This window comes from Sinohyriopsis cumingii, unplaced genomic scaffold (genome assembly GCF_028554795.1).
Source record: "Sinohyriopsis cumingii isolate HCF-2022 unplaced genomic scaffold, ASM2855479v2 utg001752l, whole genome shotgun sequence".
Lineage (NCBI taxonomy): Eukaryota > Metazoa > Mollusca > Bivalvia > Unionida > Unionidae > Sinohyriopsis > Sinohyriopsis cumingii.
This window is the reverse complement of record NW_028316044.1, coordinates 546,877-561,548: the sequence shown is the minus strand read 5'-3', so window position 1 is coordinate 561,548 and position 14,672 is coordinate 546,877. Positions and strand designations below refer to the sequence as shown.

The 14,672-nt window shown below is 32.5% G+C and overlaps 1 protein-coding gene across 2 annotated transcripts in view; it reads left to right on the top strand.

The window, feature by feature from the left end:
• The window catches only part of LOC149771589 (sorting nexin-4-like), a 58,168-nt gene that overhangs the window by 6,389 nt on the left and 37,107 nt on the right, over positions 1 to 14,672 (top strand). The window contains exons 2-4 of one of the 2 annotated variants that reach the window (XM_089948317.1): positions 1,815 to 1,921; positions 3,518 to 3,656; positions 8,821 to 8,868. In XM_089948317.1, coding sequence (XP_089804443.1) covers positions 1,815 to 1,921; positions 3,518 to 3,656; positions 8,821 to 8,868 — 294 coding nt within the window. The remainder of the gene's footprint in view (positions 1 to 1,814; positions 1,922 to 3,517; positions 3,657 to 8,820; positions 8,869 to 14,672) is intronic. The other variant, XM_089948318.1, reaches the window with a different exon arrangement.

Here is a 14,672-nt window from a genome sequence, read left to right as displayed (position 1 = left end):
ATGGAGATTAATTAAATTTTGTATACGTTTTTGTGTGCATGGAGATAAATTTTGTATACGTTTTTGTATGCATGGAGATAAATTAAATTTTGTATACGTTTTTGTATGCATGGAGATTAATAAATTTTGTATACGTTTTTGTATTCATGGAGATAAATTTTGTATACTTTTTTGTATGCATGGAGATAAATTAAATTTTGTATACGTTTTTGTATGCATGGAGATAAATTAAATTTTGTATACGTTTTTGTATGCATGGAGATAAATTAAATTTTGTATACGTTTTTGTATGCATGGAGATTAATTAAATTTTGTATACGTTTTTGTATGCATGGAGATAAATTAAATTTTGTATACGTTTTTGTATGCATGGAGATAAATTAAATTTTGTATACGTTTTTGTATGCATGGAGATAAATTAAATTTTGTATACGTTTTTGTATGCATGGAGATAAATTAAATTTTGTATACGTTTTTGTATGCATGGAGATAAATTAAATTTTGTATACGTTTTTGTATGCATGGAGATAAATTTTGTATACGTTTTTGTATGCATGTGTACATGACCAGCTCAGACTTTTATGCAGTTATAATAGTTGATACAGTTTTCAGTAAGTCTGTGACTTTTTATTTGATCTTAACCTTTTTGATCCGCATTGGGGGCATTTACTCTGTCTCTAGTTATACACCTTCTGCTGTTACCAGGCTTTGTAAATAGCTTTCATTTTGGTTTAAGGAAGAAGTTTATAAATTTTGGGTTAGAGGTTAAAGTCACATTGACAGGAAGATGCAGCTTTGGTACAGAAAACATCAATTCTACATTACAGACCCTATCCAAACCTAGTGGATGGCTTTCATATAGGGGATAGAAACAAATCCAATCAGTTTTAGAGTAAAAAGGTTAAGATCACCATAACTGAAGACAAAAGGGTTTTTATTCAGTGGCATTAATTCTGCATCACAAATACACAGACCTGGAGTAATCTTTTTGGATGGCTTGCACATGGAGTTGGATCAAAACGATTTTAGGATTACAAGGTCAGTGATCAAGGTTATTGACTGGTTGAAAAATAAAAGATGGGTTTTGGCATAAACTGTCAAGTTCTTGACCATGTACATGGACCTCCACCCGAGTTTGTGGATGGATTACACTTTGGGTCAAAATGAAGCCGATTGATTTTGAGTTCGAAGATCAAAGTCTTGGCAGCTGAAGAAAAAAACGATTTTGCATAATAATGAGTTAGAGAACACATACCTTGACCAAACTTTGCGAAGGGCTTGCATTTAAGGTTTAGTAGAGGTGTTTTGAGTTGCAAGTCAAAGGTCATGGTCATTGAGAATCAAAGAAAATTGTGGGGGTTTTTTTTCACTATAATTTTTGTTCTAGAGTAAGTTTTTTTTACCAAACTTTCCAGATTGCTTGCATTTGGAGTAAGAAACAACTATAGGTTTTGGGCTAGAAGAGTTGAATGTTAAGGAGTCTTTCTTACCTTGAGCATGAGGTGGGAGTGAATTTACTGTTCCTGGTACTCAAGTTTATCCAATTTTTATGACATTTTCATTTCATGCACCGAAGTGCCATTAAAGTATGTATTCTGAATTTCAGAGAAGTTAATATGCTAATGAGAGGGCAGAGTATAGGAAATTTGAAAATCTGTACTATAAATTGTCAGGAATTTTAAGAGCAAGATAAAAGACCACGTTTAAAGTCTTTCTTGTGATATCACTGTAAAATATATCTTGCTTTGTAACTGTTTACATTATGCAGATTTTTTACTATCAGGTTCATATATTATTTTGGTGTTTTTTTTTAGACCAACCTGCTTCAGTGGATGGAGATCACTGTTGTTGAACCAGAGAAAAGAACAACATCATCAATGAAGATGCAGGACACTTATATCGTTTACCTTGTAGAGACCAGGTAAAATTGAGAGTTGACTTTCTCTGATATTTAATGTATGATCATAACTGATTAAAATTTATATTAAAAGCATATATGATTTTTTAAATCAAAACATTTTAGATCAATAGACTCCAACATATGTGTGACAAAAATTTAGTTGTTCCGGTCCAAAGTTTGGTATAAACAAGGCTTTAGTGAGTTTGAGCCATTATCCTGACCTCTGACCTTAAAATCCCAGAATCTGTAGGTTTATTTATTACCTTATGTATCAGTTCTTAGTTGATTTCCCTATTCTACATGTATCCAGTCCATAGGATGTATCATTATGAATCTTTCATGTATAGTAACAATGGCTTAAGGAAAAAGATAACCAGTTGTCAGACTAGGTGTAGTAAAATACAGTGCAGTTTGTAAATACTTTTGTCATTTTATATCATTAGAAAGGAATTAGAAGTTTATTACTTTAAAACAAAGTATTTTTTGTAAACTAGAGTTTGCTACTTGGCAATAGTAGAACTTGCTCTTTTCAATATTATAATGACCAGAAATATTGCATGATGCAGGGTTCTTGCATGGGTCTGGAATTCTAATAGAGGTCTTAAATTTGAAAATTGCTTTTCCAGGTCTGGAAAATGTCTTGAAAAAAATTGAAAATGAGTTTAAAAAAATCTTTAAAAAGTCTTACATTTTTGTTGTTAAACCTTCTTAGTCAGAAACCATCAACACTACTCTTCTTCCGGGTTAGAGAGAAGTGTTAGTATGTGGATTCTGAGCTCTTTGGGAGATCTGGAAAGTTTTAATTTTTGGTCTGGAATCTTTCTTAAATTTGTGGCAGGAACTTTGATGATGGTATTGTATGGTGTCATGTGGTGCTTTGCACCCACATTGGTTTGATTTTTCATTCATTTCTATGTTTGTATGTAAGAAAGCAATGTGAGACAATCATTTATCTCATTCCTATATGTATACAATCATGTTTTTCTCTGTGGAACTCCAGTGTGGGATATCTCTATCCTACATCGCATGTGACCTTTATCCTGACTTGTGGATTATTTTGGCCATTTAGTATGAGCATGGTGCATGTAAAGTCAAATTCATATCATCCTGAACAAGGCAAAGTACCCATAATGTAAATTAGCAATGACTTAACAGAGGTGACCACCCATGAATAGTCCTATGCCACTATCATCTGCATCATAATTTGCGACCTTGTGTTGCCTATTAGTGACACATGAAAGGATCCTTTAGAAAAAATAATAAAAGAACATGCAAACAAATAAGATGAAATAGTGAAATGGTGCATGACCAGAATTTTATTCCAGAAGTTGTTGCCTGTAAACCAATTTGAGAAATGCCATTTTACTTGGTGGCAGTTTTTAGAGTACAGATGCTTTGATCTTTTTAAGGTGAGTTAAGTAGTGTGGACTGTCCAGTATGAAATCATTGAGGCCAGTGTAAAAGGAATTCTTTTTAAAACCATTTGTTTTAATACACTTTTAGATGTAGCAACAACAGTCATTTGAAGCAACAGTTATATCAAATTTTTAGTAATGAGACACACAGATAGACAGACACAGAGAACAGTAGATACAGTTTGTTCATTCATATTTGCAGGATCACAGATAACAATATCAAATGTTCTGGTGATGGAACCACATCTCTATGGAGACGATACAATGAGTTTGAGCTTTTAAGAAGCTATCTGGAAAGCATCTACCCTGCCATGGTTATCCCCCCTTTGCCAGAGAAAAAGGTTTGTCATTGCATTGAACAGTAACTCACAGGATTTTTTTGCAGACATTATGTAGGAATATCTCATCAGGTTATTTGAATGCAAGCTATTTAATAATTTGGATGAAGGGGTTTCAGTTTCTCCATTATAAACTCATGTTGTGGTGTTACTAAAAATAACAACTAAAGTATTGATCCGATGGCCTTTCAGGTAAATGTTTCTGTATCAGGGGAGAAAACTCAACTTCAGGTAAATGGTGAGGCTGGATAGTAATTATCTCCCTTTGTGTATTGTTCTATTGATAATAGTTATTAAAACAAGAGTTGAAACTACTTTTATAGGAAAATTACCACTGACTATAAAAGAATAATTTTTCAAACTAACATTTTAAATGTTAATATAAACTCGCTAGTGACATATAAAATAAACCCCAGAAAATTTAGAAAATGGTTTATATATTATTAAGAGCAGTATGTTTAGGATAGCTTTGTTTGATTTAATGACATGGCAACACAAGTAGGTAGGTTATTTAATGCTGAGGCAGGTGGAATAAAGTGCTTTGCGTAGGAACACACTATAATAGCCCAGCTCCCACTCATTCATTAGTTCAGTATGCTAACCACTGCATAATTAAAGATTTCATCGCCATTAGGCAGCTCTTACAACTTACAGTATGGTGCATTAGATGTATTCTACATCACTGAGGCTGATGGGGAGTTTAAGATGGTAAAAAAGACCATAAATATCAATCTGTATGGAGTTGTGTACTTATATCTTGTCTGATAACATTTAATGTTGGTTAAATACTCTAAACCATCAGTATTCAGAGTACTTTCATTTTCTAAATCAAATAATATTTTAAATAAAGAGTTTGTGCTAAAAAATATTTTATATGATAAGGATGTGCTAAATATTTATATCAAGAGTTATGTGCTAAATATTTTATATGATAAGGATGTGCTAAATATTTATATCAAGAGTTATGTGCTAAATATTTTATATCATTTTTATATCATAAGGATGTGCTAAATATTTATATCAAGAGTTTGTGCTAGATAATTTTTTATATCATAAGGATGTGCTAAATATTTATATTAAGAGTTATGTGCTAAATATTTTATATCATAAGGATATGCTAAATATTTATATCAAGAGTTATGTGCTAAATGTTTTATATCATAAGGATGTGCTAAATATTTATATCAAGAGTTATGTGCTTAATATTTTATATCATAAGGATGTGCTAAATATTTATATGAAGAGTTTGTGCTAAATAATATTTTATATCACAAGGATGTGCTAAATATTTATATCAAGAGTTTGTGCTAAATAATATTTTATATCACAAGGATGTGCTAAATATTTATATCAAGAGTTATGTGCTAAATAATATTTTATATCACAAGGATGTGCTAAATGTTAGTTTATATCAAGAGTTATGTGCTAAATAATATTCAGTATAAAGAGTGTGTTAACTAATATTTTACATCAGGAGTAATGTGCTAAATATTGTATATCAAGAGTATATGTTAAATAAAATTTTATATTAAGAGTATGTACCAAATAATATTTGATGTCAAGAGTATGTGCTAGTCAGGATCATGATTTTACTACATGTATCATTATAACAAGTTATTTATTTCCTGTTGTTTTAAATCCTACACATCATATGCAGCATAAAATGACTAAGGTTGCCAAAAGCTATTTTCCAATGACATCACAAATGATAGCAGCTGCTAGCTGCTACATGAGATAATGTAGTAATTCAGATCAGTGAAAAATGGCTAAAATGAGTTCCTTTTATATTGGCTTCAATAATTTCACATTGTTCATGCCTCCATTGACCTTAATGATATGCCTTCATTTCACTCTTGAAAGGTCATGGCATTTATAATCAAAATTTTTGGCATGATTAGCAGTGGCTTGAAGTTGGTATAACTCTACAGGGTGTGTATCCTAGATTGGTTATGTCCTGCTGCCATTTGCTACACAATTTGGAAACATCAGAATAATAGTTGATATCCAAAAAACTTTTTCTGGACAAAGGAAAACTTTTTTATGAATCCAAACAAAATGTTGTGGATAAATTACTGAAACAGTGCATGACTGGAAATATCCCAGATTTTGGAGCCTGCACAGCCATGCAGGGAAAAATCATTTGACAACATGGCAATTTTAACTGAACGTAGGCCATGACCTTTTCCAGGTGATTTGAATGTAAACTGTCTGTTTAATGGAGGAAACAACTGTTTGAAATAAGTAAAGCAACTTTAAAAATATTTTTTTGATATTTTTTGCATTGAGATTTTTTGATGCAGCATCAGGTACCAGTCTTGATTCTTTTTTCAGAAAAATAATGACAGTATTAAGTCTGTATTTACAACGGATTCCTGTATTTTTGTGGGATACAAAATACACTGAATTCAGTGATCATTACTGACTACAAATTTAAATACTCAGCATCTGTGTATGTGTATGTATATATATATATATATATATATATATATATATATATATATATATATATATATATATATATATATATCTATCTCCTATTGACCCTTAATAAATTCTCATTATATTTGGCATGAATTATGATGACTCTTTGACTATTCATTCTACAGCATGCTCACTTGCCTGTTTTATGTTTTGGTCAAAGCTCCATCTATAGAAAAATTGTCTTCAGGGTTTGATTAAGATTTTATATTTTTTTAAATATTTAATATATTTAGTTTTTAATATTTAATATATTTAGTTTTTAATATTTAATATATTTAGTTTTTAATATTTAAGATTTTTATATTCTCATCATACTTGGAAGTAATCATACAAAACTAATGACATGCTTGCTCACCACTATGATCTTGGGAGCCAAGGTAACAATTAATCAAAGTTTGGCATTAAGGTTTCGGTTAAAGCTTTTCATTGGCATCTATGTCCTAAATCTCTTGATAGAGTTTCTTCATACTTGGGTTGATTCATTATGAGGCCATGATACTTCATTCAGTGACATGTTAGTTTTATCCATTTTAACTTTATGCATTAAAGTTTGGTTCAATTTTTTTTAATAATTTCAATTTGGTTGTGTTGTGTAAGCATCTTAATCAAATTTCTTCATACTTGTTATGAATGGTTATGAAGCTAAGACCATTCATTCAGTGACATTCATGCTTGTCTGCTTAGATGTCTGCAGTGTGGCAGTTTATATTTTATACTGGGACATCATGGCACAGACATGTGGCATCATGTCCTACCCAGTCATATTATCCTGACACTAAACCAACCAGTCCTAACACTAACCTCTTAATGCTGAGTTCCAAGTGAGGCAACTGCTATTTTGTATGACTCAGCTGGTGTTCGAACCTGCAGCCTCCCAGACCTGAGATGGACACTCTAAGCACTTAGGCCACTGGAACGGTCCTTTGATCTTTAGAGTCTAAATGTGAAAGGTCAAGGTCACTATTAAATGAAGAAAAATGGTTTCTGCACCATAATTTGATTTTATCACCATCTGCAGTTACAACCCTTTGTGGATGGTTTGGGTAAAGAAGTCTAGGTCACTGTGAATGAGAAAACCACACAATTACTCAGTTCTCCACAATATACAATTACACTCTGTTGATGGCTTGCTCTTGGGGTAAGGAAAAACCGTATTAATTTGGGGGTCAGAAAGTCAAAGATAAGATCATTCTGACTGATTGTATCTGCACAATAACTTGAATTCTACAACACACATTTGGATCAAATTTATGGCTGCCTTGCACTTGAGAAGAACCTGCCCAGGCGAACCCAAGTTGGCTGCATCTGTGTGTCCATGGCCAAAAGTGCTGTTAAAGCAACAAAACAAAATAATACAGACTTGTATGGTGGCAGGAAAGATGCCTGTTTGTCAAAGTTAAGTGGAGACCATGTCTGTTGCTTAAAAGAAGAAAACTGGATATTGCATGATAACTATAGTTCTGCCCCACTTACCTTGACCAAAGTCTATCGAGTACTTAAAGGATGGAAGAGGCCTGTACAGGGCTCAGGAAAATCAGTTATCCTCTTTTCTAGGCCAGATAAAAATTGGTTGGACTGAATAAACTTTAATTCTTACTAGTTCCTGAACTGAGAGAATCCAGATTTGCTGCTTAAGAATAAACATGAGTTTATTTCTACCCTTAACAACCAAGCAGTTCTTGCTCAGGTGGCCTAGTGGTTAGAGCGTCTGCCTCAGATGTGGGAGGTCAATGGTTCAAACCCTGGCCAAATCATACCAAAGACTTATAAAAATGGTACTAACAGCTGCCTTGCTAGGCACTAAGCATTTAGAGGTTAGCGTTAGGACTGGTTGGCATTGATAAAGTTGCACAGTCATGAGAATATGAAAGGTCTGAGGTAAATTCAGAAATTTTTTACATCCTCAGCCTCATACTTTCTCTCATGTTGAACTCGTTAGTTGTGTGAGAGCTCATTGAAAATAAAATTTACGCCACATTAAAATGGCACCTAGATTACTCATACATACCCAGGTGGAGTCCCCATTTGTAGATGTAGGTAGTTGTAAGTAATATTACACTGATCCCAGAGATGGTTTACTGAATTGTCTGATATATTTGATAAAGACATGCATTACAAATTGAACCATTTCATAGCAAGAGCCAAGAAATGTACAGCAAATGAAATAATCCTTCTGTTAGACCCATAGACATGTAAAGTGTTGTAACCTGAGTGGGCTTTTTTTGTTGTGTTTTTTGTTTGTCTTGGTTTTTTTAATTTGCCACTTACAAAGACTCCTTGAGAGTCAAAACTTATAAGGCTGGTTGAAAAACTAGTTCACTTTGTTCATTATAAGTTTGCTTTTTGTTTTACAAGTGTACATGTGTAATTGGAGATTTGAATCAAAATATATCATGAAGATTTGAAGTATAACCTGTTCATTGTAGCTAATATCTAAATTTACCAGTTCAGGAGAAGATATTTGACTAAGAATTGATCACTCAAAATATATTTTGATTTTGATGTCAGAATGGAACTTTGAAATAAGGATGTGTCAAAGTCTTTGATTTAGAAAATCACAATACAGAAGTCATGACACATTTCTTATCCAAACATTAAAATGTTCTCTTAAACTTACATGTACTAATTATAAAGTTGATGTAAATAAAGACATTGAGTAGACTTCCATCTATCACAATCATTGTAGGAACTGTGGCAATACACACATGTACCTACATTGTTAATGGATATGAAGGTAGGTATATATTTCTGGTTATCGTTTTACCTTTCATTGGAAATACACCGATCCACTGTCAATATAATTATTCCACCCACATGTCTATAATGCTTGCAAAGTTTCCGGTTGGACATCGTAGACACAATTTGGCAGCCATATACATTAGCCAGTTTCTCCTCATTAGTGTGATATTTTTTATGAGAAACAAATATGCTCAGTAATTGCTATTTGTGAAAGCAATGTATTAAATGTTTCAATTGGACAAAAATAAACTTTATATTTAATACCAGAGAATTATATTGTTCAGTAGAAAGACATGCAGTACATCAAAACATTGTTGAATGTATGCAATACAAGCAAAAGTTTACACACTTCTCATGCCAGCAATGGCACATATATAAAAGAAATATCTTTTGGAATAATTGTTCTTTTATTTTGATGGTCTTACACATGTGTCTCAGAGGAAATTCTATAAGGTTTTGGTTATGGGGTTTGATGCCATTTTCAGTATATGATAGCCTATGCATGTGGACAGTATATTTTGGTGGAGGAAAAACCTGGGAAGAACCACTGACCCTCATGAAGCTACTGGCAAGCACTATGTCTTATGCCTGTTTGCCCCTGTGTGAGCCTAGGGCCTTAACTGTGCTTCTTCAGTGGAGCCAGTTCTGGGCTGTTCTCTTCAGTTTGACCCAATGTTGTTTTAGCAACCTTGATCTCTTTCTTGACAGATCTGTGCCATGTCTTCCCTTGGTCTCCCATACTTTCTGTTGCATTCAGCGTTTCATTCTGGGGCCTGCCTAGCGATATTGTATGCCTGATCCACCTGATTCTTTTGTCAGGCAGTTGCTCTTGACTTGTGCGTGTGTTGATGTTTGGGGTTCAGATGATGGTTCAGGTCATCTGCAAAGTCCAAATCTTCACAACATTTTGTGAAGTTCTACTGTGTTCCAAATCTCTTGTCCTTGGTGGTTGCCTTCATTATACAGGCTATCGCCATGGTGAAGATAAATGACCTAGTGGTTAGAGTGTCTGCCTCGGATGCGGGAAGTCATGGGTTCGAACCCTGATAGTCATACCAGAGACTTATAAAAATGGTACTAGCAGCTGCCTTACTTGGTGCTCAGCATGAAGAAGTGAAGAGGTTATTGGTGTTAGAACTAGTTAGACTGGTGTCAGGATAATGTGACTGTGTGTGACATCATGCCATATGTCTGTGCCATGATGCCCCAGTGGTAGACTATTACTATAAACTGCCACACTGCAGACATCATAGCGATATGACTGAATTTTTTTTAGAGGTACATTAAAAAGCCCAAAACACACAAACACACACACTAATGGTGACAACCATCATGTCATACTTTTGTCCAACCTTCATTTGCATTTTGCTTTGTTTATATAATGTGAAATCGCACATCTGTTTGATTGTTTAACAAGAAAATCAAATTTCATGAAGTGGATCGGTGTATAGGTTATGGTTGAATTAGTGTACCCATCTGCCATGGGTTTTTTCTTATTTTTTTTGTGTGTATATCTTTTATCTTGTTTATTGGTGAGGGTCCCCAAGCTAACTCTTGTCATTGTCTGTCTTTGAAAAACTAAAGCAAAACCTTTTGCAGGTTCCAGTTGGCTTTGGCACTCTTGCTTTTGTAAGCAGTAATTGGTATGCTTTATTTGCTAATTGTACTTAAATTTTTGGAGAGTATTTTCAAATCAGTAGGTAATTATTACCATGCCTCTTGTAAAGGTATTGGGAATATTTTTGTCTGCCTGTTTATCCATTCAACTGTCCAGTCTTTTATCGGACTACCATTATATCTCAGCACTAGAAAAATCCATTGCCAAGATGCCTGGGACAAAAGTTGAGAAATTTGTCCACCAGGCAAGTACACTAAACCATGAGCATGCCTGTCTGGCCAATAATTGTTTTTCCTGCTGAAATATTTAATACAAGTCATCATTGGTATTCTTGGCATTAAATTCAGACTTATTCATTCTGCTCTTGAGATGGCAATTACATATTTTGACCTCGTCAAACTTTGTAACAATCATGTTTTGTTTTGTTTAGTTGAGTCTATTTGTAAAGAATTGCATGTAACAAAACTTTCACTCTGTAGCATGTTGAAAATATCAAAAATCTAATTGACATACTTGTACATTAATTACATCATTGTTCTCATAAGAGGGGGCCCCGAGTGGCCGAGTGGTCTAAAGCGCTCTCCATTACGGATCACTGCCATCTCACCTCTGTCTGTGGCGGTTTGAGTCTAAGATTCAGCCAATGTGGGTATGTGAGAAAGTTTGCCAGTAGCTTCTCGTGAGTCGGTGGTTCTTTCAGGGGTTTTCCCAGGTTCTTCCTCCACCAATAATACTGGCCGCCATGTATAGCCTATCGTGTGCTGAAAAATGGCGTTAAACCCCACAACAACAACAACAACAACTATTCTCATAAGACATTTTCACCAGTTGAATATTCAAAGAGTATGTTTGAATTGTGTATTATGATCATAGTGGCAAGACGAGGTCCTTTGGAAATATGTTAGTTACACGCCAATTGACAACTAATCAAACTAGTTCACTGAGAATGTTTTATCCTGTATCAAATTTAAAACCCCAGAAGTATATACTTGTGTCTTGTTTGGTTGATAATGATTGTCAGTACTGTATGGCATGTCATAGGATTGATCCATTATTTGAGCATTATTTATCGTGACCAGAACTTACGCGATCTGTCAGTATGTATTGTTACAAGTGGAAAGTATGCATTGTTGAACAATGTTGACAATCTTGACTTAAAACATGATTCACTGGATTAAGACTAAAGTATATGAATGTTCATTCATTTAAAGCTGAGCTAATCCTTGATCTTATTATTTTCTTTTACAGTCAGTAAACTAGGTATTTCAATGATTATATATACAAACCAGTTCATGTTGCTTTGTAGTCATTTGAGAAAATTTGCAACATTAAATGTTTTAGCATATTTTGAAGACTGAACAATGACAAACAAGTGCATCATTAATAATAATAATAACAATAATAATAATAATAATAATAATGATAATAATAATAACAATAATGATAATAAAAATAATAATAATAATTTTACCTTAATCAGGAGTGACTTTTATTCAAGCCAAGACCATGCTTGTAGTTCTGGGTTCTGTACTGACAAAGGTACAAAATGTGTCAACGTATGATACATACATGAACCAACACTTTGGTTAGCACAGCAGTGTGTGACAAATGTATTCTACATGGGCCAAACAGAATATGAAAAACAAAGAAAGTAAATCATCTGGTCACATGTAAGATTTGCAGTTTTCAGTATGTTGGAGAAATCTAAAATTGCATAAAAAGATCAGTCTTCACAAATTTGATTGCATGACAAAGAATCTGCACAGAAATCCAGGAATGGAAAGCTTCTCTTCCCCTGGCATACTTTTCAGTGATATCATACTTAACTCTAGTTGCCCAGAACTTCAGCTGGAGTTCTGAAATCAGGAAAGAGGAGGAATCTTATTGGAAACACTGCTTACAAAGACTGAAATCAAGCATTTAAACCTAGAAAACATCAAACAGGCAACCTCTTGCAAATGAATGTATCATCTGTTTTGGAGTTCATAATTTTCAATTAAACAGTTTATTGTTTTGGAGTTCATAATTTTCCATTAAACAGTTTCTTGCTTTTGGAGTTCATAATTTTCCATTAAACAGTTTATTCATTTAGTTCATTATTCATTCTTTTACCTTCAACTATTACTTTTTTCTTCTTTTTATTTTCGTTGTTGATATTTTATCCTTGTTGTTGATATTACAGAAACAATGATTTATTTTATATAATCTACAGTTTCACCATTTTATATTAAGAAAATAGACGGTAGTCTCTGTTTCCAGGTCAATGCCAGCTAGGTTGCCATTTTATCTCTGAGTTCATATAAATAAGGTGTAATGCAGATAGAACTACACCTTTCAAACAATATAATATTTTGTAAGTTTAGCATTTTTTTTTTCCTTCTATTTTGTGTTCGTAATGCTCTTGGGTTATCTTGCAAAATCTGGCAATTGCAAGACGAGGCGCTCACTGCTGGGAGATTTACAATCAAAATGTCAGAACGTGAGAAGTATGTCATTTATAAAGTAGAGAATTTACAATGTTTAACTGTAAAACAATTAAAGAAAATCTTAAATCTAACAATGATAGTCTCAGTATACAAACAGCTATTGCAGGAAAGATGTTGCCTATTAGTTAAAATAATGTGTAAATATGATGTTGTCATCCAACATTTCACAGTCTGTTATGGCTCTCTGAAAATGTTCAGTGAACTGGAAATTTAAAAAATGGTCAGAAATGAATTTACATCATATTTATGACTATTTAGTAGAGGAAATGAAAACAGTGATGAAATTAAAAGTTTGAAGAAGAAATTGCATTTGCATTTTTCTCAGCAAGGCATGTCACAGAACTTAAAGTTTCAAGGAAGAAAGACCTTATTTGTGTATGTCAAAAGTGATTGCATTGATGAAAAACAAAATACTTAACTATAGAATAATATTTAAATTAAATACCAAAACTATAGAATAATATTATTTAAAATTTAAAAACCTAATGTAGACAAATGTTTTTTTTAGAATTAAAATACCCAAACTATAGAATACTGTTAATTTAGTTAAAATTACAACCCATAGAGTACTGTTATTTAATTGAAAAATAGCATAACTACAGAATACTTTTATTTCAGTTAAAATTTAAAACCATAGAATAAAGTCATTTAATTAACAAACACCAAAACTATAGAATAATGTTATTTTAATTATCAAAATTATCAAATAATGTTAATTTATATTACAATATCAGAACAATAGAATAAAGTTATTTGGAATTAAAATTGTTTAGATAATTGTCTGACTTAGAGCCAGGATTTTAAAAATGGGTTTATGTAGACATTTTCATAGTTTGAACCTAACAACTGTCTGTTAGTTGAAGACTAGTAGATTTCACTACAGACACAATTGGTATTAGTCAAATGGGACCTAGGAAAATTTTATTTTAAATGGTGAGGATGGAATGCTGCCATCTGCATCTGCAAGGATAGTTTTTCCACTGACTGTTGTTACAGTTTATTTAAACTACATACATCCAAACAAGCTTTGAAAGCTAAACTGTAAATACTTATAAACATGATTTGACAAATATTAAAACTAAAAAAAAGAACTTTCTTTAATTATTTAATGCAAATAAGATAAAATATGTTTTAAAACAAATTTTTAGTATAAAACCAATTTCTAAGAGAAATTTTTCATTTGCTTGTCTGTGTGCATGTTTTTAATTTTTCAGCAAAAAATTATTGGGGATTATTATTATTATTATTATTATTCATATTATTATTATTATTATTATTATTGTTTATCAACACTAAGTCCATGTGCATGAAATCATGATATTATTTAGACTTTCCAACTTCCCAGTCAATATAAAGAACATTCACCCAGCAGTGATAGCCTCAGTTTGATTTTGAGTGATCAATATCAGGAATGGCAACTTGTCGGAAATGTGTATTGTGAAAGCGGTCCATTGCTTTTGACAAAAGCACTTGAAATCGCTTATAACAGTAAAAAATGTTGTTTTGAAGTCTTTTCTTATATATATATATATACATATATATATATATATATATATATATATATATATATATATATGCCGATATGTATTTCAAATGTTCATTGTCATATTTTCATTCCTAGTTTTAGCCTGTTTCACATATTATTGTATTTGTATCAATTGTTCTCATATCTACCATTTTAGAAGACTAAAGGCT